Source organism: Juglans microcarpa x Juglans regia, chromosome 8S (genome assembly GCF_004785595.1).
Source record: "Juglans microcarpa x Juglans regia isolate MS1-56 chromosome 8S, Jm3101_v1.0, whole genome shotgun sequence".
NCBI classification, from domain to species: domain Eukaryota; kingdom Viridiplantae; phylum Streptophyta; class Magnoliopsida; order Fagales; family Juglandaceae; genus Juglans; species Juglans microcarpa x Juglans regia.
In genome coordinates, this window is record NC_054609.1 from 19,573,047 (window position 1) to 19,599,242 (window position 26,196).

General features: G+C 34.5%; 2 protein-coding genes across 2 annotated transcripts; both read left to right on the forward strand.

Annotated features, from left to right (window-relative positions):
* On the forward strand, positions 1–796 carry LOC121244648. The gene has a single exon (XM_041142810.1). It carries the CDS (start codon positions 8–10, stop codon positions 410–412), a length of 405 nt encoding a protein of 134 aa, XP_040998744.1. The 5' UTR covers positions 1–7; the 3' UTR covers positions 413–796.
* Positions 797–19,847: 19,051 nt separating this feature from the next.
* On the forward strand, positions 19,848–21,103 carry LOC121244950 (probable E3 ubiquitin-protein ligase RHY1A). Its single transcript, XM_041143202.1, has 3 exons — positions 19,848–20,336; positions 20,449–20,564; positions 20,711–21,103. The coding sequence occupies exons 1-3, from the start codon at positions 20,166–20,168 to the stop codon at positions 21,000–21,002; spliced, it is 579 nt and encodes a 192-aa protein (XP_040999136.1). The 5' UTR covers positions 19,848–20,165; the 3' UTR covers positions 21,003–21,103.
* Positions 21,104–26,196: the final 5,093 nt, after the last annotated feature.

Sequence of the window (26,196 nt, forward strand, 5' to 3'; positions counted from 1 at the left end):
AATCCATATGCCCGCCTCTCCTAAAACCCTCCGGCTGAAACGAAATTTGGAAGGTGATAGGTTGAGGGAAATGGCCAGTACCGGAGCAGCGGCCGAGGGAATATTCAGATGTCTGTATGAGGGTTGCATTTCAGGCTGCGATACCTGGATTGAGCGCCGGCCTTACCATCGGAATTGCACCTGTGCACTCCACAAGCCACGTAATGGCAGCTCCCATGTTGTATCGAATAACATGTGCAAAAAGAACTTGTCTTACCCCATCAGGAGGTCCTGGAGTGAGGGCTCCTTTGCCTTGCACGCTGCAGCTTCTTCTAACCATTCATCGCCTTCTTCTTCACCATTACTTGTGGTTGGGGCTGCTGCAGCGAGGGGGCCACAGTCGTCGAGTTTGTTTGATCAAGATCAGGACTGACTAGGATGATGATCGGTATGGTTTGTTCAGTATTTAAATCGGCCTTCTTCTTTTTTATCAGTACGAATTCATCCATTTCTTTGAATAATTGTTGGGTTAAGATCGGTGAATTATATATACATGAAGACAGATCGATAAAGTTGTGCGGTGTTGGCCTAATTAATTAAGTGGTACTTGTAAACATGTGTAAACGTTTTTTATCGATGGCAATACTGCTATAAATGTATGTTAATAGACTTACATGGTATGCATGCATGGTCTATTAATGGAAATGGGTTTTGTATTTGATGAAATGATTTTAAATGAAATCCTTTCATCCATCGATCTCTATATATCAATTGTTCGATTCTAGTGTTAAGTATATACGTACATATAATATATGATCGATGCACTAGACATGATCATGAGAAGTATATATATATCATTTGACCTTGATCTTGTACTTGTTTTATTTGTATCTTGGGGATCATTTGGTTTCTTGTGTGCAATTGCAAAGATGTTTAATTTGGTTTGAATCTTATCTTGTATTATTTGTAAACCCTACAAATTAGTTTTCAAAAAATGGATATATAACCCATGCACAATATTATATATAAGTTCCATATATAATTCCATTTCGATATATTGCCAATTATCGATCTAATTAACATGCACCCCATTGACAAATTAAATTTTGGAGCTAATTGAAACTTTCACCTCGAACTTAATTTTCCACATCCCAAGTTTTGTAATATTATTATTTATTTTATAATGGATTTAAGAAAACATGATGATTCCCAACATAATGACACGCACATCTATATATACGTACTTGTTCGATCGATCGGATGGATGGTCGACACATAGGCATGTGGTCGGTTCACTCTGTTTAGATAGGAAAAAACAACACTTTAAAAACAAGAGAAAGGTCAATACAAATAAAAAGTCAAAAAGACAAATGATTAATTCCCGGCCCGCAATTAACACATAAAAAGACCTTTAATTTTGTCGATTTTATCATTATTTATAAAGTAGTCCTGTTTCACCATGATGTTGCTGAAGCTCATGGGCTCATCATGGGACGGTGAGAAAGGACGAAAAGCCGGATCATGTGAGTGAAAAATTATTTATTGGATTTTGTGGTACGTGTCTATATTCAAAGTTCAAACCCGATTAAATAATCGCAGAGAGCCTCTCTCTTCATTTTTTATTTCTATTTATTTATTTATTTTTATCTATACATGATGATCATCATGAATATTACAAATCCCAGCTAGCTAGGTATATATAATTTGCTAGCACCATATAATATGTAACTAAACGTCATAATTAAAGATGATCTTTGATGTTTTCTAGGGTTAGAATCTCGATGATCAGATCGTTGTTCCAACTTTATCCTAAACGTACGTACAATTGGAAGAACCTGCGTTCGGCTATATATTTCAAAGGAGGATTAATTTTATTACTAAGCCTAGCTAGCTAAAAACTAATGAGAGGTGACGAACTCGAGGATTGACGCATGCATTTTATAATAAAATGCAGCTTTAAGATTTTGTATATTTGGGACTCGATAAGTTTAAACAAATGGTGAAACGGAATGTTGATATATTTGAAGTGAGATCCATATTTGCTAGAAGATTTTGACATGAACGTATGCCATACAGAGAAGCACAAATAATTAATGGGCCGTACTCCAAATCATGAACGCATGCATTTCTGGGCCGAACCTACCAGAAGATCAGGGCTCAGTACTTAATCCTGATGATCATGATCATAAATATGATAACCACGGCTTCCATTAAAAAAAAGTATGTATATCTTCTTTGAGAAATGCTACTTATAATTGTGAAGTGTATAAGTATTGTATAGTTATTTTAAAAAAAAATATATTCTATTATTAAAAAATAAATTTTTTTTATGTGAATTCTATATTTATTCACTTTTTTCAAAGTGATTACACGTCGCTTATGCACTGACAACTACAACTATCATTTCTTATCTTCGTTTATATATAAAAGCGCCAATTCAAAAAGCGATAGTGATTTTATCCCTGTACATTTGTAAATGACAGTTTGCTCCCTCTTTGTTTCCAGTTTTGTCCCTTCTTTTCTTAGGCAATTCTTATTTCTTATTTTTTTTCCTTCCTTCTACCAATTATGTTTTTTTACAATATTTGCCAACCATCACCTTCCCTGCACCACCACCACCCTTGCAGAAACCGTAAGACCATAGACACCGTGTTTCTTCAACCGTAAATCACCAAGTCGCTGTCCAACGCCAGCTGCACATCCTCTTCATCACAGAAGCCCAACCCCCATATACGTCCACCGCACAAAACCTCCATGCCTAGACTTAACGACCACGCCCACATCGTCTGAAACACAGCCCCGTGCCTCCACACATAACCAACACAGCCACTATTCTAACAAGGAAAAATAGAGCACCCCAAGCCATGCACAACCCTTCCACACAAACTTCTCAGCCAACAGCAACTTCTCACCGTAAAGACTGAAGAGAACTGGAGGCCGGAGGGTGGCGACGACGAGGTGTCACCTTGAATAGGAGTGGAGGGGGGGGCAGCGTGGTCGCGACTCAGAGTTTCTGAAGAAACATTGAAAGTGTGAAAGGGGGGGTTAGAGTTAGGGTTTTTTTAGTTTTAGATCATAAGGGTAATTCTTATTCTCTTAACGGGTCAAAACGGGTTGACCCGTTAGTGACCCGTTAAGCAATCGTGTCTTAACGGGTCAACCTGTTTTGACCCAAACCCGTTAACACTCAACTCTAATCCGCTTTTATCGTGTCGTGTTCGTATTGGGTTAATGAGTCGTGTCATATATTGCCACCTATATACAAGGTCTGGACACTCTCTTTGAAAAACTTGGATAAATCTAAGACTTATATAAAAAAATTATAATGATGGATCCTTTTTTTTTTTAAAAAAAAAAGTATGCAGAGCTTGCACACCCTATAATTATATATAGCATTACTTTTTGTTTTAAGGTTTTCTATATTTGTCAATTATTTTTAATCTCGTAGCATACCATTGTTAACACGTTCATGATAATTTGACTTAGGATTTTTATTAAAAGATATAAAAATTGATATTTAAACTAATAAATTAAAATTTTGAAGAGCGAAATGATAAAACGTGCAAAGTCAAAGACTATTTTAGCTTTATATAACTTTTGCATTGGATACATTGCGTGTAACATGAATAAAAAATATTCGCTGAAGAATAAAGTACTTAATGCTTTTAATGGTTAAGGTACTGTCACAAGCTGATCGCATAATCTTTGATGAGATAGTACTATTGGGCGAGATATATGCAGTGCATGTACTCTTACTTTTTTTAAAACGATATTTTTTAAACGTTTAAAAAAATATACAAATCAACTAATAATTACTTTTTTAAACATTAAAAAAAATTAAAATGCACTAAAGGTCAAATCCTGGCGCCGAGCACTCAGAGCAAACTAGCATTTTTCTTAAAATAATTTGAAAGATCACTTCAATGCATATTAGACATATATACAATTTGAATATCTTATTTTCTTTATAAGGCAATATATTTATTCTATTTTCTTTTTTACGGCTAGTACTATATTTGGAAATTCACTCCATTGAGATTTCAGGTTTGGTTTTTTATTCTTTATGTCCTTTTGTTCATATTTCTGAAACCAAACTAATGACGGGAGATTGTTTGGAAGATAAATTTGTGATCAGTACTGATCGATAGATCATTTAGGACATGCTTGGATAATGACATGCTTTGAATTAAAGCGTTTTATTGGATTTTGATAAATGAAAGAGAAAAAGTTAAATAAAATATTATAAATTTAAAAAGTTGTTTGAATATAATTTTTTAATATAATTTTTGTTTTAAAATTTGAAAAAAGTTGTATTATTTTTTGTATTTTGTTTAAAAATTTAAAAAAATTATAATGATTAGGTAATTATGATATGAAAAGATCGAAATTTTGAAATTAAAAAATATTTTATATTTAAATGATATTTGAAAAGAAAACTGCAAGAAATTTTTAGATAACTCATCATACTTTCCAAACATCGTCTGTTTATGCAAGTAAATGAACAGTAAGGAAGAGCTTCCCGTGTGTATGAGATACTAGATCCCCTAAATCTAACTGTTTTTTTTTTTGTCTGTCTTGGGGGGAATGAAACCAGGAGATGGACAATTATCATATACAAGTACCGGGACGGTAAACAATTATACATAAACACGACACATACATATAAAAACTCTTATATGCGGTGATTATAATTTACACAAAAATAATCATAATTTCCTATTAAAATAAGTTGATTCTCATCGTCATATTTTTTCTTGCATGATCTATTACCCAAAAAGAAAACTTGGTCAAAGAAAGAATAAGCCGCCTTTTGCTTTAATCATCTGCTTGGTTTCTCTTTGTCATGTACAAAGGAAAATCTAAGTAATTTCGTGAAACACATGGGATTCATTGATACACACGACTGGCATATAAATGGATCGAGCATATATTCTTGGCTTGATCGATCAAGTCTTATATCTTATATATATATATATATATATATATGGCAGTAATCCCGCAAGCTATCATACACACTTGACAAGCTATCCATTAATTCTTTCCATATATCCTGCTTCTTAATTCGTCGACCATCGGGCTATGGCTGCCAACGTAGGCCGCCAAATGAGTGATCTGGGATCAATAGAAATAGAGATGATGAAGAGAGATTTGTTGAAAAAGGCAATGAAGGGCCAATGGAGTAAAGTTGTGGAGATATACAAAAATGAGAAATGGACTCACAAGGAAAAGATCACAAGGTCGGGAGAAACAGCATTACACATCGCCGTCTCCGATGGCCAAACAAAGATTGTCAAACAACTTATAGAAGAAATAAAGTCTCAAACAGATGATCAGAATCATGCCGAGGAAGCTGTTAGCGTTAAAAACAAGCAAGGGAATACCGCTCTCCACTTTGCTGCATCAAAGGAGATGGAGCCCAGCATGTGCAAGTCCATAGCAGAAGTTAATTCATCATTGGTGGGTTGTCGTAATCATGAAGGAGAGACTCCTTTTTTCCTGGCAGCGTTCCACGGTAAAAAGAGAGCATTTCTTTGTCTTCACCAAATCTGTGCTAAAACCAATCAGGATGGCTACGATTATTCCGCCAGGAAGGATGGTAACACCACTCTTCACTGTGCCATTAATGGACAGCATTTTGGTGAGCATTATTTATATATATTTATACATATATATACATATGTGTAGTACTGGATCGATCGGTAGTTAATATAAAAGCTGCATGAATGCTAGCTATAACGTACATGTTTCATGTTTCATGTTTCACTACTTTTTGACAGATTTGGCATATCATATAATTCACTTGTATCCGGATCTAGCAAACAGGGTCAATAAGAAAGGATTATTCCCTCTCCATATACTTGCGGCCAAGCCTTCCGCTTTCAGAAGTGGCAAACCCCAGGGAGCAATATCAATATGGCATAGAGCCATCCGTAAGTAGCCATGTAACGAGTAATGCACGTATATATATATATCTATAATTGAATATATATATATATATATTCAGATAATAGATAGCTAGAGAGAATTGTTAAGTCTACACACAAATCTTGCACAAAGAACTTCACACATGTTGATTTGGTTTAGTTTAATAAGTTAGATTAATTTTATAATAAAAAAAACTTTACAATCTAATATTAGATCGTATTAAACTATATATGCTATATATCGTGTAAATTTTTTTTGTGTAAGATTTTTGTATTGACCAAAAATTTGAAATATTATTGGCATTATTCACAATGATCTGATAATAATTAAATATTGGCGTGATTCACATCCAGTAGTACTAATCCTGATTGTCTTTCATGCACGACTAATTATCTTATATGCTCACGTTATTGTTATTTTGAAGGCAAATTTGTTGATACGCTCACAGTATCGGAACAGCCTCATGATGATGACGATGATTATCACCGGCCAAGTCCCAAGGACGAAGATAATATTCCAAATAATCATCCGAAGACTACAGGTTTTTTTGTTCGCCCAACTTTTTTCAAAAGGTTTCTTAATTAATATCCACATGAAATAATCTTCTATAAAATATAATTTAATTTATATTAAAATATTACTACATGCATGCACGTCCAATATATATACTAGTTATTCATTTGCTAGCTATATATACACATGATGATGATCGATCATGTGCAAGTAAACGAATTACATGTATATATACAGTTATTTCATTCGGTTTTTTTTTTTTTTTTTTCTCCTTAACTAGCATCTACTCGTGGAACAATTGGAACTGGCGAAGGAATACATGATGAATCAGATCAGAACAGTACAGCAATAGACATTAATAAAATATCAGCTGATCACGAAGATTCAGGAAAACATCGTGATCATGGAGGTAAACAAAATAACACTACCTATAAGAAAAATGACCATTAATTTGTGAAACTAAATGATTATTTGTAATAAAAATAGATTTATTTTAACAAAAAATAATTATTTTTGCAAGAAATAACTAACAATAAATAAGCAGTCTTGTAGTACATGTATGTTTTAATTATATTAATATTGATGCATGAGGTACGCATGCATCTAATTTGCGTTTTTCAATTTTGCAGGCAACTATCCAAATCTCAATCGTTCCATTGATGACCTAAAGACGTCAGAGATCATTTTTTGGTCAATGTTGATCATTTCATTGTTTCTCTACTTTCTCTACATTTTGACCAGTGAATTAATCATCGGAATGTTGCTGTTACCATTTGGAATAAAAGGTACGTATATTAATGGCTATTGTATTATAACAAATGTACGTATATATGTTCGTATGTATTGGGGTAAAATGATCACATCGAATATTCTGTTACTAAATGACACAAATCTGAATTAATTATCGTGCGTGCAGACATCAACGCCCTGGATGTACATATCATTATTCCTATGATTCAATATTAATAATGATTAATTTGTACAAATACCGAATATTATATACAAGCTCTTTATATATATATACGCGCACACACACACTGTGATATCATGCATGGCCGATAACTTATAGTTGCCTATTATTTTATATTATACTATAATATATGAACAGTAACTCATACACTATAACCATACATGCACTTATATATGTCAACCGCTTATAATACATGAAGTGCTTATAAATATAATTAATAATAAATATTATAATATATTCATAATTTACATTTATTAATAGTATAGCTTCTTGCATGTATTTCTGATCTTGTATTGGCCGAATGCCAAACTTTGTGATTAGTCGAATGACTATTGTTCTGTAAAAAAAAAAGGACATAAAACACTTATCTTGTTATCCATATACTATGTATAATATATATATATATATTAGTAATATATATATATATATACTATATATTACTAATATATATATTAGTGGTCCTTCTTGCCAATTCGGCCATGAAATGACACCCCGAAGCCTTGCTAATGTGATCTTCTCATCCTAGTCATCCGTTGTAAGGCGGTCCTTATTGAACTGGGAGAGATAAGCCTTTAAACTTATATCCTTCAGCTGCTTCATGGTCAAAAGATAGGCTTCTTGACCCTTCCTCTTGCTAGCCATGAAGTGGGTAATAAACTACCTGCCCAATTCCTAAAAAATGTCAATAGTGCTTGGCTGTAAAGCCTCGAACCATCCCCTCGTTGTTCCTTTGAACGTCATAGGGAAAGCTTGACGCGCAATCTTCTCCGAAAAATCGTGGAACGTCATGTGAGCCTTAAACGACTTGAGATAATAGACTAGATCCTTGGATTCATCATACATCTCAATCTGCAGGACCTTGAATTTCATCGGGCACGGGTAGTACTGCCAAACTTCCGCACTGTAAGGGAGATACACCTCTAATGCCTAAGTTAGTTTTTGCTTAAGAGAGAGAGAGTGTGTGATAACATATCATCAAGTTGTACCTGAATCAAGACTTTTGATACTTTTATCTTCCAGTGGGGTCACAATTCTTTCTATACCTAGGGCATCCGCCTTACTCTGGTCAGCATGTCGTCAAATTTAATGCTACAACTTCTGTTAGGGACAAGGTCTTGACTAATGCCGAGTCTGGCGGCATCATGTCACATTTAATGTGGCAGCCTTTGTCAGAGATAAGATCTCGACCCATATCGGATGATCGTTTAATGCGGCGTGGTTGGAGGCTTGTCCATGTGGGTGTTATCCCATCTTTCTTATGCTGGTTTGGGCCTTCTTTCCACCATATGTTGAGTCTTTAATACCTGAACTTTTAGCCTTGGTTAATCAGGCTGGGCCCAGCTCAGCAGGGGACAAATATGTCTTTCCACCATTCGTTGAATGGGGATGGGGTGCGGGCAAATGTGTAGGTAGCAGCACTACTTCTTGCCACGAATTGGGTTCTAAAATGTGGTATTTGAAGCCGAAAAAAAAATTACATCCCTAACGGTGGACTTTTTATATGGAGGAGAATATATCTTTTTATCTCCAAAAAATTGTCCCAAACTGCAAAATTGTTTTAGTGAATTTAGTTGTAATTAATTGTATATCCAGTGCAGACCAAATTATCAATGCTGACATTGTCACATGCATATATGAGCTTACACCAACATATAATATATCAGTATATATACACATGATATATGTACATGTTCCTATATTCAATATTAATTTGTTTAATTCTTATATATCTATGTACATATTAGAATAATCTTAATTATTATGGTGATTAGGATATAGAAGGAGATCAAGAAGGATGGTGGATAAGATCATGAGTACTTATGATGTCGAAGAGAAGCACAGATGGGCCAATCTAACCTTGAACAAGCTTTTAGACAATACAGAATTATACCAAGCTGGTTTTGAAACATGGGCGTCCGTAGCGCCCGAACCAAAAGATCGGGACTCAACTAAACGTACTGATAATGATCATGAATCTAATCAGAGCTCGCCTGCAGAAGGTATATATATATATATTATAAGAATAATTTTATTGAAAAACCTTTGCACCATATATCATTTACATGATATAATTTAATTTAAAAGATAAATTTTAAATCTTATATATAAATCAAATTATATCATATAGATAGAATGTAGTGTAAAAATCTTCAAATATCGCAACTCATATTATAAATGCAACCAGCGTTAATCCTTACTATGCCACTTCGGGGTTCTTTCGTACAAAAAACTTCCCCCAAAAAAAGAAGAGAGAAAAAAGGTTCGGGCCAGTGAAATTGAATTTACATTTTAAGTGCAGTGCAGTGCAGTGCAGTGCAGCTTGCTTGTATAATAATTGTGAATGCACGCATGCGTGTCATTGGCAGAGGACAAGGAGACTCCCATACTAACTGCAGCTAAATATGGTGTCATTGAAATGGTAGAGAAAATCTTAGAACTATATCCCATTGCCATATACGACGTGACTTCAGTTACGAAGAAGAATATAGTGCTTTTGGCTGTGGAGAAGAGGCAAATACATGTTTATCAACACTTGCTAGAAAAAACTATCCCTACAGACAGCGTGTTTGGGCATGTGGATGAGGATGGGAATAGTGCCTTGCATCTCGCCGCAAAGTTTGCACCCGAAACGCCTCGGCCTGGTATGATTCCTTGTCTGCAAATGCTCTGGGAGATCAGGTGGTATCAGGTACGTACGACATACAATTTGGCATGCATCCTAATATCTGTACTGGTCAAGTCATGTACTACTTGCTACTTTTTAAAGGGAAAACTCATTTTGTACCTCAAACAGCAACTCATTTTTTAAGGAAAAAATTACTCTTCAGTTCTTCACCAGCTTTAGGCCGAGTCTGTTGGTCAATAGGACTGTTTTTAAGTATTCTTATATATTTTTATATATTTGTTCTTAAATATTAATCAAGTATAAAATATTTTTTAATTTTTAATTTTTAATTTTTTCATCTAATCATTATCTAATCATTACAATTTTCTCGCATTTTCAAACAAAATAAAAAAATAATACTATTTTTTCAAATTTTAAAATAAAAATTATATTTAAATAATTTTTTTATTTTATAATATTTTTATTTAATTTTTTCTCTCTTATTTTTTAAAACTCATTAAAATATTTTAATTTAAATAATTTTATTATTATTTATAGATATATTGAGGCATTCTAAATATTTAAACGAGACTTTACCCTTCAGTTCTTCATGTGGACCAGCCCCTTCTCCCACAACCTGGTTTTAGAGCCTTTTGTCCACTTGAGGGCCAGAACCTGTTTTAAAGGTCATTTCGGTTATTTGTGGGCCCATGATATGATTTTCCGCACAAATCTAGAAAAATATGTAACTACAAATTTTGAAAATCTAAAATATATAACAATAAACTTTATCTCTAAATATAAATTAATCTAAAGTTAGTTTCAAATTCTAAATAAACATAATAAAGTTGCTAACGGATAATTCTAATTTAGCAAACTCATCATACAACCTATTGAGAGTATCCTTAACCCTTAACACAAGTTGATCCGCCTATCCTTTTGGCTAATGTTTTCTAACTCATACACCATTCCATCTTTTTGGTACCTCTAGTCAACAACAATTGAAACATATAACAAAATGTTGATTGTACTCAAATCTCCATGATATTTCTCAGACTTGAGTCTCATATTTAATGCCATAATACGTAAAGTAGGCTCAACACTTCAACATATTTCATCCAATTGCTCACTTTCCTGACAAACTTGTTGACAATATTCATTTGATGTGACATACAAAGAACTAAAAAATGATGCATGCAATAACAACAAAACCTCAAGAATTCAACAAAGACTCGAACGTTTTCCCAATCCACATCTCTGGGTTACCTTGATTGCCCTTCGAATATCAGAGCACAACATCTTCTTACATTCAAGATCTACAGCATGAACAAAAGTCTTGAATTTCTCAAGTTTATCTGGTAAAGATTCCACAAACCTCATTGCATTTTTTACTCTTGCAGCTGACTCATGAACATCTTTCAGACTGTCAGTTATAATAAGATTAAAGACATGTCTACAACATTGAATATGCAAAAACTCACAATCCAAGATGGATATATTTCCCTCTCTAAACTCAAGTGTAGTATTATTAGAAGAAACATTATTAACCATAATTGTCACCACTCACTCTAAACATCACTCCTTTATTCTGGACATCAACGCCTTCCCAATAGTGCCACCTTTGTAATTGATAATTAAATAAAGAAAAATGATAAATACACAATATTTTTCACAATATATTTCACAATCATGTTTTAAAATGAGGGGTATTATTGTAAAATATCATCTAAAAGTAACACCACTTGACAAAAAATACCCTCATTTTACATCATGTATTGTGAAAAGTGTTGTGTGTATCATTACTCTTAGTCATATATATGTAACAAGTCAATCAAAGGTAAGGTAGAGATTGAAAGATAATTCGGATGTTTTAAGGTATCATATTTCTAGTTTTGATAATTAAATTGGACGGTAAAATGAGATTATAAATTGGCAGCTAAATTGACTAACATGCTTGGTGCAGTTCGTAAAGGACTCCATGCCAACCGACATCTTCCCCCTCCACAATAAGAAGAACAAGACACCATTAGAAATATTCACTGAAGACCACGGCAAACTTGTACAAAGTGGTGGAAAGTGGCTAAGCAGCACCTCCAAATCATCGTCTGTTGTCGCTACACTCATCCTCAGTGTGGCCTTCGCCACCGCTGCCAGTATTCCGGGAGGCTTGAAGCAGGATTGTGGCACTCCAATGTACGAAGACCAGCCCGCATTCTACATCTTCGCCTTCTCATCGCTATTTGCACTCTTTTTCTCCATCACTTCAGTGGTCATGTTTTTCTCCCTCATATCATCACCGTATGAAGCCAGAGATTTCAGCAGTGATTTGCCGGTGAAGCTGTTGATGAGTTTAATGACGCTTTTTATGGGCATAGCTTCGATGTTGATATCCTTTTGCGCTGCACAATTCTTTCTGCTACATGATAAACAGAAAACTGGGGCGTTGGTATCGTATGCAGTGGTGGTTGCGTTGGTAATTTACTCGACTATAAAGAATTCTTCGGTGTTTTTAGATCTTCTGAGGGTTACTTGCAACAATGTGCCGCAGCGCCTATACGAGGATGATTTTTAATGTATTTGTTTCCCTTTTAAGCTTTCCTATATTTAATCCATCGAGTTTGTACTACACATATATAAGTTCTGATCATCTGGTCATGTGTGTCTATAACTATATGTTTGACAAGAAAACTGTTTGCCCATATGAAATAAAAACCATGGAATATTATTAGGCTTGATTCCAAAAATTTAATCCTTGGAATATTATTGCTTGCTTCTGTTGGAGTTATGACATTTCTAATTTCTTGTCTTTTTTGTAGTACTACTCGATAATTTCTTCTTCTTTGTTTTATTTATTTATTTATTATTATTATTATTATTATTTTTATCTCCACGGACCAGGAGTCTCGATGATTTTTTTGGTAGAGCCCAAAATAAATTTAACCTGTTAATTTAAAGATTTTTTTTTTTTTTTAATTCATAACTCTTTCAAAATACATGACTTTCTTTTTTACTATTTAATGTTCATGAACACAAGCAACAATTATTGTGAAGTTTATTAAAACTAAACTCAGAAAAATTCAATTATTTACTCATTAATCCATCATTTTCAATTGCATGGGGATGAACAGCTATAATGAAAAATTAAATTACACTAGACTTTAAATTTATGAGTTAGGGGTGGAATAGTAATGATGGTTATTATAACTTGAACCCCTGGGCTGCTACCTGCCTTGTACGGAAGGGTAGCACTCTGCATCCATTCCCCGCCCCTGCATGGGCAGAGTGGTAGTTTTCGTTCTTATACCCTGGCATCGCCTCCATCTCTTCCTAGACCCCGCCCACTCGTTGAACAGGTGGGTTGCCCATCCTACCAACCGGCCTCCCGTATTAACAACAACACTAGACAAAGCATATCAATAGATCTACCAAGCAACGACAAACTCATGGTGAAATACACAACATATGTACCAAATAATTGCAAATTACACAACATATATGCCAATAGAAGGCAAAATACAATATAGCTACAAAAAGACAGGCAAAATACACAATAGATCTACCACGGTTAGTGCACGATAAATCCCAAGTCAACTCATGACAAAGGCAGGCCCACGGCTTGGCGAGAATATTTGCTCATGCCTGTGCACAACACTACAATGAGCATAAAGATTAAAAAAGAAACCGAATAAGAGAAGAAGGAAAAAGGAAAGGACGAGGAGGAGAAGAGAAAAAAAGGAGAAGAGGAGGGCTGAAGAAAATAGGAAGAGGAGGTCGCTGGAACTTCAAATGTGGGAGAGAAGTGAAGATTTTTAGGGTTATATATCTGTGTGTGTGTGTGTAACAGGGCAAGCAGAAGAGTGTAGGATGCAGGCGATGTTAACGAGGCTCTGAGCGAATTTTTATTTGGACGTTGCTGCGTCCACAGAAATTTTCTACCGAACAGCTTAGATCCTCAATTTATTTCAACTTATTATTATAATTTTTTTAAATTTTAATACAAAATATAATAAATAATTCAATTTTTTTAAATTTCAAAATAATAATAATATTAAAAAATAATATTCTAATAATATTTTATCATCATAACTCAACTCACTTCAACATCCATACACACCCTAACTCTTTTTTTTTTTTTTAACTTTTTCTTTTACCATTTTTTTAAAGTATTTAGATATTTAAAAAAAAAATCACATATTCATTTAAAAATATTTACTTAATTATTAAGTAAAAAAAAATTAAAAAAAAGTTTCGGCAGAAATCTTCTGTGAGAATAGTGTTTTCCTTTTTATTTTCCACCCATTATCTTTGAGTATCAAGCGAATGAGTTTTATTATGTACAAGCAAGTTTGCATATTAATCTACGTATTAATCTTGTTACCTTCATATTCTAAATTCAAATTAACATTATTTTCAATAAAATTTACTTTCTGACAAATCATATTAAATGGGTGCACGTATTAATATGCATAATCGCTTATAATTAGATTTTTTCCAGACAAATTGGATGGACGGGCCGGATTATGAGGGCCCACTGCCCGGCCTTAGGATAGCTCATAGGAGGGCTATATATATATATATATATATATATATATATATATATATATGGAAAATGCTGGATCTCCCGCTAGTGGACTGGGGTCTACCATTTTATTTTTATGTATTTTTTAAAGTTTTTTTTATATAAATTTTTTTAATAATTTAAAAGTATTTAAAAAATAAAAAAATCATAATATTATTAAAAAATATTTTTTTAATCACGAAGTAAAATAATTTTTTATTTTACTTCGTGATTAAGAAAATATTTTTTAATATTTTTTTTTTATTTTTTGATTAAGAAAGTGTTTTCTTAATAATGTTTTAAATTTATTTTATTTTTTAAAAATATTTAAAAATATTAAAAGATCTATATAAAAAATAACTTAAACAAAATACACGTAAAATAATACTACACCCCCAACAGGAGCTCTCAACGGAGGCTGTAGCATGATCCTATATATATAGACTTTGATGATTACATCACTCAAATCAATCGTAGGTCCATAATTTTCAAAGTGTGCTAGCTTAGTTTTGAAAAGCAGAATTTAGGATTAAGTTTTTGAAAAGAGTAATGTTACGTATAAATTTTAAATAAATAAATAAATTTTATATAAATTTTTTTATAAAAAATGGGTTGTATTAATAAAGAATATTATACTTTTTTAAGATGGAGTCTACTAATTTACAAGAATTTGTATAAGATTTATCTATTTAAAATTTTAACAAATAATTTCTCTTTTCAAAAGTGTGGTTTGATGGTTGAGCAATTGCTTGTTAGCCCTTGCCCTTTGTTTTTATTGGGTAACGATGCACAATTTTTCTACAACTTATTTTACAATCAGTCAATACAAGCCTAACTTATTGAAAATGAATTTTAATTTTATAAAACTATCATCTATTCAAGAGTTATTAGATAATTGTAAGTTAATCATTTTCGCTCTTGGGTGTGTTAGCTTCGGTTTTAATTGAAAACTCATATAAACTTATTTCATCTCATCTCATTATTACAATTTTTTTAAATTTTTACACAAAATATAATAAACAATTTAACTTTTTCAAATCTCAAAATAATAATATTATTAAAAAATAATATTCTAATAATATTTTATTCAACTCATCTCTGAATCCAAACAGGGCTTAGTGTTACCGTCGGATAAATTATTTTAAGCAACCAAGATATAACCATTCCTTTTTTCCCTAAAAGTGTTTTCCATCAAACGAAAAGGTTTTTAAATTTAAAAAAAAAAAAAAAACAAAACAAAAAAAAAAACAAAATGTATCTATCTAAGTGTTTAGGTAAATTACTTAAATTACCAAATTGGAACTATCATAAAATTCCTGAAAAGAGTGCTCAGTCAATTACCAAATTGGAACTATCATAAAATTGAGATTATTTTGTTTCCTTCCTTACCAGAAAGGACCTCTTAGGAAGGCGGGGCTTATCTATTGAAGAATGGGGAGCGAGAAGGCCGGGAAGGAAGAATGGAAGGGGGTTCTACAAGCTCTTTGCCCCCACACATCTAACCAGATTGTGTGGTTCATTGATTCCACCAACTAGACTCTAATAATTCAGTTGATATAGAGGTGCACTTGATTCCCTATTGGGTTGGGCCTTACCCATAAGGCTCCACCATCGGTGCATAAGCGCCCTCTTGCTATCCACTAGTCTTTCTTGACCAGGATCGCTCCCACGCCTGTAGCGTTCATGATCAGCATGCTCAACTGTGTATCGATAGAAAGACAAGGCGGCATAACCCCTAAACAAGGGAATGGTTATGTCCCGTATGTACTTCTTTATTCTCAACATGTTGTGGTGCCCGATGGTGCGTAGGAGCAGGTCGATTACTCCATATCACCACGAAGTAAGAGTCATGCCAGAATCTGATATATCTACCGAGCAATTCATCCGGTGACTTCACGACCGCCAAAGAATTCCAAAAAAGCACCAAACATTTCCTTACACCCTTTTACAAAGAAGAAAACACAAATTAAGAGCAATATTTAATATGAGAAGGAGGATTTGGTTGACGACGGCCGACTATAGCTTCCTTTTTTTTTTTTTTCTTTTTTTTTTTTTTTTTTTCTGTTTTTGCTGTTCCAAGAGACCAGTGCCTGGTCAACTAAAATGATGTGTTGGTCGTACCGCGTACGCTTGGCGAGCTTCATTGAAGCTTCCTTACCTCCTTCCTCTCCACGGTATATTTAAAATACTTGCAGAATTTTACAGAGAGATTAGATGAGAGGTTGACAGCACATAGAAAATCCGAAACCAAAAGGTTAGGACATAGGACATATTTCTCTGCTCAGTGGTTTAGGCTCCATCAACCAACCTGTTCTGATTCTAATTTTCATCATTATTTATAAATATATTTATCTTTTTCTGTTGTTGGATAAATTAGGAGTAACACTAAAAAGATCTCGAGTTTTGTGGAGCGTAAATCCATGGTGCTTGGAGAGTTACAGAAAGAGGCGTTGGCGTCGAAATAGAGTGGCCCAGAGAGGTTCAGTTGGATGAAGTTGAGCTGGAAGTCCTCCGACCAAAACAACTGCGCTGTTTGCATGTGAGATGCTTGTTTGCCATGGCTATATAGGAACTCTGCTACCAAATTGAGCTGCTTCCAGATTAATCCAACTACTTTTGTTGAACACCCAATTAATTATTAGGCAAAGAAAATGCTCCATTGGGTTGAGATTGGAAATGGAAAACTCAAAATCTAATTTAGCCCTTGTTATTCTGTGTATGAATATGGGTATTGTTCAATCTAATGTAAATTTAAAATTATAATCTTTAGCTCAAAATATTAAACAAAATCCTTCAGCTGTATATATAAGACATAAAACCAATTAGATAAGGTCTGGTTTGTTTTCACAATTCTTCTCAACTCATCCCATCTAATTATTACAATTTTTTTAAATTCTCACACAAAATAAAATAAATAATTTAACTTTTTTAAATATTAAAATAAAAATAATATTAAAAAATATATATTCTAACAATATTTTATTTAATTTTTAACTTTAATCTCAACTCATCTTATCTTATCTCATCTGTAAAAACAAACAAGCCAAACGGTTTCTTATGACCGCAATAGGATTACTTAAAACACATCTAAGACCCCCAACAAGTTCTGGTCTCCACTCGGCAACCAACTTTTCCTACAACAATGGAGTAACACATGTAAAAATGTCATGAGGAGCTTTCTAGGAGACATGATATCAAAAGGACAGAGAAATAAGGCAATCGATTAGGATGAGTCATCGGGAAGAATAATCAAAACCATTGAGATTAGATTAGATTAGATTAGATTAATGATGATTATATTAGATTGTATTATTGGTTTAAAGGTTGTCCAAATGCTAGCTATTATTAGAAAAGTAGAATATCAATGTATACAAAATTGTCGTTTTCACTGCTTCATTCCGAGTGCATATATATATATATATATTTGTCTTGATCATAACTTGTAATAGAATGAAAATTCTAGGCCTTTAGGCTCAAAGGAGTGGAAAATAAGTTAAAAATCAAAATCATATTTTAGATCAAACCATTTACATTAATGTTTTGAGAGAGAGAAATTAGTTTTTGTGCATGCATTTCTTTCTAGAGAAAATAATTATATATACAAATTATGAAGCATAAGCTTTTATATATATATATATGGAACTCACGATATCACCAAGAGAAATGGTTGGTTGTTTTTTTTTTTCCAGACATTTATGATCTGTGGTGGCCGTGGGCAGAGAGAAATGTATCAGATGTTAGTGGTGATGGCCCAAGTTATTGTCAGTCACAAAAATTAGTATGAATTATGAAGCAGTAGACAACGATTGCTGAGCTAATTTGAGCTAATTTTCAGATTCAGACCTTCACTTCCTTGCAATTTCAGCCGCCCACATGTGGTTCTAGAAAACAAATGCATGCCCTGCATGCAGCAAATCCATTCATGCTAATAATTAGCAAGCTAGCCTCTGCCCAGAAAAATGTTGTATACAACATCTTCATTGATTATTCGTATACTGAATCTGATCTCATGCTGCTATGTGATCACGTGAGCTTGGGGAGTGCACATGAGTTTTGTTCCGATTCTCTTTTGCTAACAAATTAAGATAGTGCCTGCCAATATTTATTAATTTATTGAAAAATCTCGGTGAAACAAAGTGATAAACAGATCATCCGCAGCTATATATATTATATATATGCTTTCTTTTTTATGTCTTCAGTGTGAATTATTGACAAAGTATGGTATAATAGATCAAATTAATTAACAAGCATATGAATCGCTGCACTATCTTTTTCGATCCCATTGTCTACTCAAGAATATCTAGATCGATCACATGACCATTCGATCTGGATCATTGTCCACCTCTTATGCGCGCGATAAGATGCTGCAATAATGAGTGGTGACAGTACTAAATATTCCAACTCAGTCTGGCCTACCCTACTGATCATGTTCTTAATTAATTCTTATATATTCTATATATTATTAATATATAGTGCTAAAAACAAAATAACCAGCTTATCATGTACTGAGGCTTCTGCTAAAACGTATGTCAGATTTCTGCTAACAATCAGTACCCTTTAATTTCTTACCGTATCATGTGAGGATAGTGCCAAGAAATTTAGGCTTAATTAATGGCATTGATTACTTCCCTCTTGTGGATGGGAGATATATTAATATGATGAATGAGATTGATACTCCAAAAGAACCACCTAAGTACACTGCGATCGATATCTCTTCAAAGATCCTATTCTTCATGTACCAATATATAATACATGAACACGTACGTTGTAATTACAATAATAAATATAGTACTACCCTTTATTTTTTTTATTTTTTATTCGATGGGATTGATCAATATAGCTGGTAACTGATGTCTGACCACCTAATCGTTTGGGCATGAATCAAAATCTCTTAGGCTTTATTTATATATGCTTCAACTGGTCATTATCTAAAGATCGATCTCAACTTCCCAAATTACCATTTGAGTTGTATCCATGATCACAATTAAGCATGCAAAACCAGCAAGGAAACATGCAAGCTCTAACACGTACAACTAGCCGAAAACGGCAACTGCATGCATGTATGCATCAAGTCGAGGATTATTGGTTAATTAACAGCTTCTCAGGTCACGTTGCTCGACCACCCTGGTTATAAGTTCATAAGTGCTGGGTGTTTGGTCATGCACGTGGAATAATAAAGGTTTCTGGTGGGCTGGTGGAAATTGCCTTTATAGCTAGCTTTCCTGCTACACTCCTTCCCGTTCCCTTCCTTAATTTAATCTTACTTTGAACCATCCAAGGTCCTATATATACTTAAGAGAGGGAGAAAGAGAGGTTGAAGATGATAGAGATTGATCAGATGTAGCCATCAATGGCATGGACCCGGTTATGTCTGCCACCATATTTCAATGATTTTGTACTGTAACTGATAGTCTTCCCCACCTGATATATTGTACGATCAGATCATTCAAATTTTAATGTTCATACTTCCTTAATTCAGATTTCTTTTGGTTTTTCTTCCTAGTTTCAAGCAGCTTGAGAAGAAGGCACCAACATATCATAAAATCTTTTCTCATCCACCCCCCCCCCCCCCCCCCTTCCTTTCTCTCTTTTGTACATTCTTTGGGTTGTTATCAATGGCTGGGATGCTTCCTGGAGTGGAATGTGCACGAAGGAGACGGTTCCATCAGAGTGGAGCTTGCTCGGATTCACAAATTACTGTGGCTGCACATGGTGGGACAAGAAGATCGTCATTCTGCCTTTACAGAAGCAACCACGAACCCCAACATCATAACTCTACTTCACTGGTACACGCGGGGTGCTCTCTAGATCTCTCTGATCTCACCAATTTTTTCTTTCAACTTCCTTCGGTGAAAAGTATTACTGACTAGTTTTATGAAACTAAAAACGAAAAAACAGAAAAGAAGTTCATTAAACCAAGCACACCAGGATGAGAAGCTAGGAGAAGTAGCCAGAGAAGCCAAGGAAAGATTAGATGAAAGGTTGAGAACACAAAGAAAAACGAACACCAAAAGGTACGAGTACGTATATATAGCTTTTATGTGAATTAAGCTAGTTAGCTTCCAGAATCCTCAACCCCATCGATCAAATTATTTTTAATGTTTTATGTTTTTTTCAATAACTCATCGTGTGATTGATCTAATTTGGAATATACAAACAGCAAAGAGAGCATGAAATGTGTGGAGGACAGATCGATGGTGCTAGGGGAGTTGCAGACAGAGGTGTTTGGGACTAAGAAGGGTGGGACAAGGAGGTTTAGTTGGGCCAAGTTGAGCTGGAAGGCATCGGACCAAGACGAGTGCGCTGTTTGCCTGGAACAGTTCAAGGCCGGAGAGACCCTGGTGCACCTGCCTTGTGCACATCGGTTCCATGTGAAATGTTTGGTGCCATGGCTACAGAACAATGCCCATTGCCCTTGTTGCAGAATGGGGATATTAATTATGTCTCGGTAACTTTGATGATCAGTTTCTTCTTCGCAGTTATAATTTCTTGCAATTGGTTTTACGTTTTGTACATGTTTGTCTAAAATCTACCGAATATATTTTTCGTTGAAGTTCAACCTTTAATTGGGAAGAGATCCATGCACAGACTTAATTATAATCTTATTCTCCGAAAGTCTTGAACAAGGCCGAACAAATTAAGTTGTACATTTCTCACATCTGCAAATTATAACCTACCAACGTGTTAAAGCCAAACAAAATGGATCGAACACCCAAAACAATTACTATTCAAGCTGTAGGCATCTCAAGTATTTCGTGTTCTCCCCCATGCACCAAATTAAGGTTAAGTAATTATAACACCAAGCTAATTTTGGCATATTTTCTTGCCGCACATTGCATGGCATTCAGCTCACCCCACACTCATTATAAGAAAACTGTTTATTTGTGGCCAGTTAATTCCAGCAAAATGACTATTTACAGTCAAAATAAATTTGTTTTGATCACAAATAATCTTTTCGTCACAATTAAATGATCACAAAAATTCTTTTTTTTTTTTTTTGTAGTGACTTTCATGGCAAGTTTACCACATATGGCCAAGTCTGCCTTTGTACATTTGGCAGTTTTGTTTCTTTTGTTACCTCCATATAACGAACAACAATCAAGATCTTCGGAAATTGGTTGCTCAAGCTTATTTTCTTGGTCGGACTCTTCTTCAGCAATCTCAATAACACTTTGCGTACTGGTCCCCACATCGAATATCACCTCTGTTTCGTGTGGCTCCGACTGATCCTCTTCTTGTTCACACAATAACGTCTCTTCACATTGGATTAATTGGATGTTCATCTTTTCCCAATTCTAAAAACCAGTCTTTTTTATTTTTTATTTTTTTTTTAGAAGAGTACGGTATCCTAATAAAATTAATTTTATTGATTGTCTTCACTTATAGTAGAGAAAAATCGTGGTTACAAACACAACATCTGGGAGGTACATATAAGCTATAAAATTCAGAATCCAGGCATCAAAACCATTATATTCATATAGTCTAAATACACGGTCAAAAGAAAGACACTTAACCTAAAACAGAACACACAACATATATGGTAACCTGTAAGAAAAACAAGCACACAAGAAAAAGACAAGCAAATTAAGTGAAACTTACCAGGCATAAAATCTTACAAGACCGTCAGATAAGGCATACCCAATTTATCCATGTGGAGAAGACCCCTCAATAGACTAGACAACGTATAATTTTCAGACCAGTCAGAGTTCAAGCCCTCAGCCCTAAGTTTACCTAGAAAATCAGCCACAATATTTCCTTCACGAAAAATATGATTCACAATATACTCCAAGTTGTTAAGATACTATGTAAATCATCCTAGAAATCTTCTAAATATCAGATAGAGCTTAGCTACACATGATGCCGGTGGTGATATTCTCAGATCGATCGATAGAGCAATAAATGCATTGTTGGAGCAAGTGATTGTGATTGCCCCGGAGATCACTTTCAGTCCATTATTCTTTTGCCCCCACAAACCTAATTCCCTCTATCACTTCAAATAATGCATCCACCACTTTAATTTTGCGTTAGTGGAATATGTCATTTTCTACCATTAATATGGATTTAACCCCAGATTGGTCTCCTATTTTTATGAATGTTTTGGACAAAATATAGGTTATTATATTAGTGAAAATGCGCGACTCTATCCACAAATGGTTCTCCGCTTTTCCTCCACGTATCTTGTTTGTCTTTTGTACGAAAGGGTCACTACTATACATGATGAAACTTGAAAATATCTATGACTTGGAAGATATATTAATAGAGATGTTTTCCTTTCATGGGTTGAGTTGGTACATCGATACCTAAATTGATATCGATAAGTTGATACAAAAGGGTTTAGCAGTACCACATGATCATCATGTCATTCCCGGCCCCTCTCTTGAGAAGATAAGATTGCATCAAAAGAAACAACAAAATGCACTATGATAGGATAGATATAAAGATAGCTCAAACAATATATGGGTCCGATTGAATTAATGCAGTGCCAATAAAAACATTATTAAAAAAGAACAAGCGAAAAAGTTAGACCATATAATACAATACTCGCTACAAGAAAAGGAGGTTTTTGCAGCCAAAATGTCACAGCTTTTGCATCAAATTAGTCAAGATGATCACATGAGCCCTTTTTAGTTTTTACTCTTTTCCGTACTGTATGTTAGTTTACTTAATTTTTAGTTTTAAATTTTTAATTACTGGTTTGTAATTAATTATAATATCCTTTTATTAGTATTAATTATGATCTTTTGTTTGTTAGTTTTTGTTTAATTTCTATTTTTTTTTTTTCAAGAATTTCCATTTTGTTTCCAAGACTTAATTACAGTTTTGAATTCTAAGTGCATAGCTCGCACATATATATTAATGTTGCAATACTAGTTCATGCATATGCGTGAGTTATCGAGCCCGATGTGTAATTTGGACACATATCATCATCAGTACGATATTATTGATTTTAATGTGCATGGCTCATCATTAATGTAATTGAAAATAATAGAATATTTTTTCAGTAAGAAAAATACGAAAGCCAACATGAACCAAACAACAATTAAAACAAAATGTTAAAAGAACAATTAATATTAATGAAATCGAGAAGGAAAAAAAAAATTCTCCAGCATGAATTAGCCTCAACGGGCTTTCTGCCTCCAGCTAGCCTCTTCATGATCGACGATCTTCCCTCCCACTCATGGATAATGAGACTTGATAATGCAAAAATTTATTGTGTCGTATACAGTAGATCAGCCAAAAACTGCTGTCGCCTAATTTAATTGGAACTTGAAAGCAATAAATAACAGATCAAGCAGAGACAAGAGGCACCCAAACAAGCCAATAATGGAGGTTGGGTCCAGACATCACCTTCTCATTTATTATTTCATTTTCAGGAGTAAAGAATTTCATGGCCGCATTCAAATGGATACTCATCACCACACAAATAATATATCATGTATGCATATTTTTTAGAAGATCGAAAAAAAAATCTATACTTGTAATCCTGTGCTAAATCATGCTATGTATGTGGATACAGTGATGACATGCATTTAGGTTCCACCCCAGCTCGTTATATATATAAGGCCATGGTCACTAACGCTCTCGAGTTGTCACACAAGGAGCACCAAGACAGAGCATCGATCCTAGCTAGCTACCTAGGAATTAAGAAAAAGAAGGAAGAGAAAGAAGATGCACAACCCTCCACCACCACACGGGCCGCCGCACCACGGGCCTCCACACCATGGTCCACCGCATCAACCTGGACCGCCTCATCATGAACCACCTCCTCATCACGGCCCTCCTCCTCCGGGTCCTCATGCACCTCCACCGGGGCCAGGCCCTCATCATGGCCCGCACCAACCACACCCTCCTCATCATCATCACTGATATTTAGAGCTGCTTGAAGCTCATATTATCTGTAGCTTAAATGGTGTGAAGACTAGCTAGCTAGTACTATAGCTCAGATCATCTTCTGCCAATGTTTTGCTGTTTCAGCTAGGCGTAGCTAGCTAATCATGATAAACATAACCATCATACGCCAAGGAGCTAGCAAGGGTACTTCTCGATCTTGTGATGCACTTGCTTTTCATGCTGCTTATGCTAAATAAAGATCATAATAATCCTTCTGATCATGCGTAATCAGTGAATAAAATGGGACAGTAGTTTGGTGGGGAAGAATAGGTATTGTGTTCTTACAACTATATATGTATATATGTTCCTAACTATGCTAGTATCTACTTTTTTTTTTTTTTAGCTAGGGCAAAGCCTCTATTATATTAACTGATGCCTCACTTTAGGTGGAGGAAAAACCATGTTTACATGACCCACACTTAAGCCAAAATAAAGGATTCCAAATTTAAAAGACAACAAAGACTACTTTTGAAGAGTAGTAACGGATACATAGATAGGGGAGGTTTAGCTTATCTGTTCGAATGAGACCTCATAGTTTTCTAGGTACCTGCATAAGACTATGTCGTACTCAATCTTGTCCTTGAGCACCAAGTTTCGCTAAGTAATCGGCAGGGGCGTTTCCTTCTCAAAAGACATGTTGTATAGTGTAATCCACTTCTCTAAGAATTTTCAAGATTTCCTCCAAAAAATCTTCAAGGTACCACACTCCACACTTAGCACTAGTAATCCATCTGACCACCATAAGTGAGTCGGTTTCAACATCCACTTCTTGAATCCTCTGTTCTCGACATATTTTTAGTTCATACAAGATGGCCCTTAATTCCGCTGCATTGTTACTGCCAGCATCGAGGTCTACAGAAAAAGCAAAAACTAAGTTACCTTGGTCACGAAAAATACCTCCTGCACCTGAGGCACCTGCAGGACAAAAAAAAGGTAGTTTGTCGGCGTCCCATAAACGCCAGTAATGATTTTACCGGCGTTTGTTTACCGACACAACTCAAGCGCCGGCACTTAAGGGTCAGGAATATTATTTTCCAGCGTTTATGTAAACGCCACCATCCCATTTTTTGTTACCGGCGTTTTGTGCATTATGTTGCTGAAGTTGTCGAATGCCGGCAGTCGACCAGTTCCTCCCCAACGTTTTTTTTTACCAGCGTCTACAAGTGTCGTTAATATTTGTTGCACCCGACGTTTTGTGGACTGTTGCCGGCGCTAACAAATATCGATAATCATTTTTAATTTTACTGACGTCTACAAACATTGGTAAATTATTTTGGTATTGGCATTTTGAAAAATGTTATTGGCGTTTACAAATGCCAATAATTGGGTACTTATTTTGTCAGCACCAAAATAGGCACCCACCAACAGAGGTAGTTTATTTTATCGAGACAAATGTTTATACTCTCGATGTTCTAGAATGTTTTATTGGCGCTTCCAAATGCCAAAAAAGTAGCTAGTCGGTTATTTATTTTTCGATACCCATGAATAAATGTGGTTTTATTTTACTGACGTTTACATGTACCAGTAAATTTATTTGATCCCAGCGTTTGGAGACTGTATTATCAAATCATACAAATGCCAGTGATTAAGCATTATTTTACCGACTTTTACAAATGTCGATAAATTACAATCCCAGCATTTTAGATATTGTATTATCGGCACTTATAAATATTGGTAATTAAGCGATTTAAATTTACAATATATCATCCACAAAATTTAAAAATGCACAAAAATAGACACCCAAAAAAGAATTTT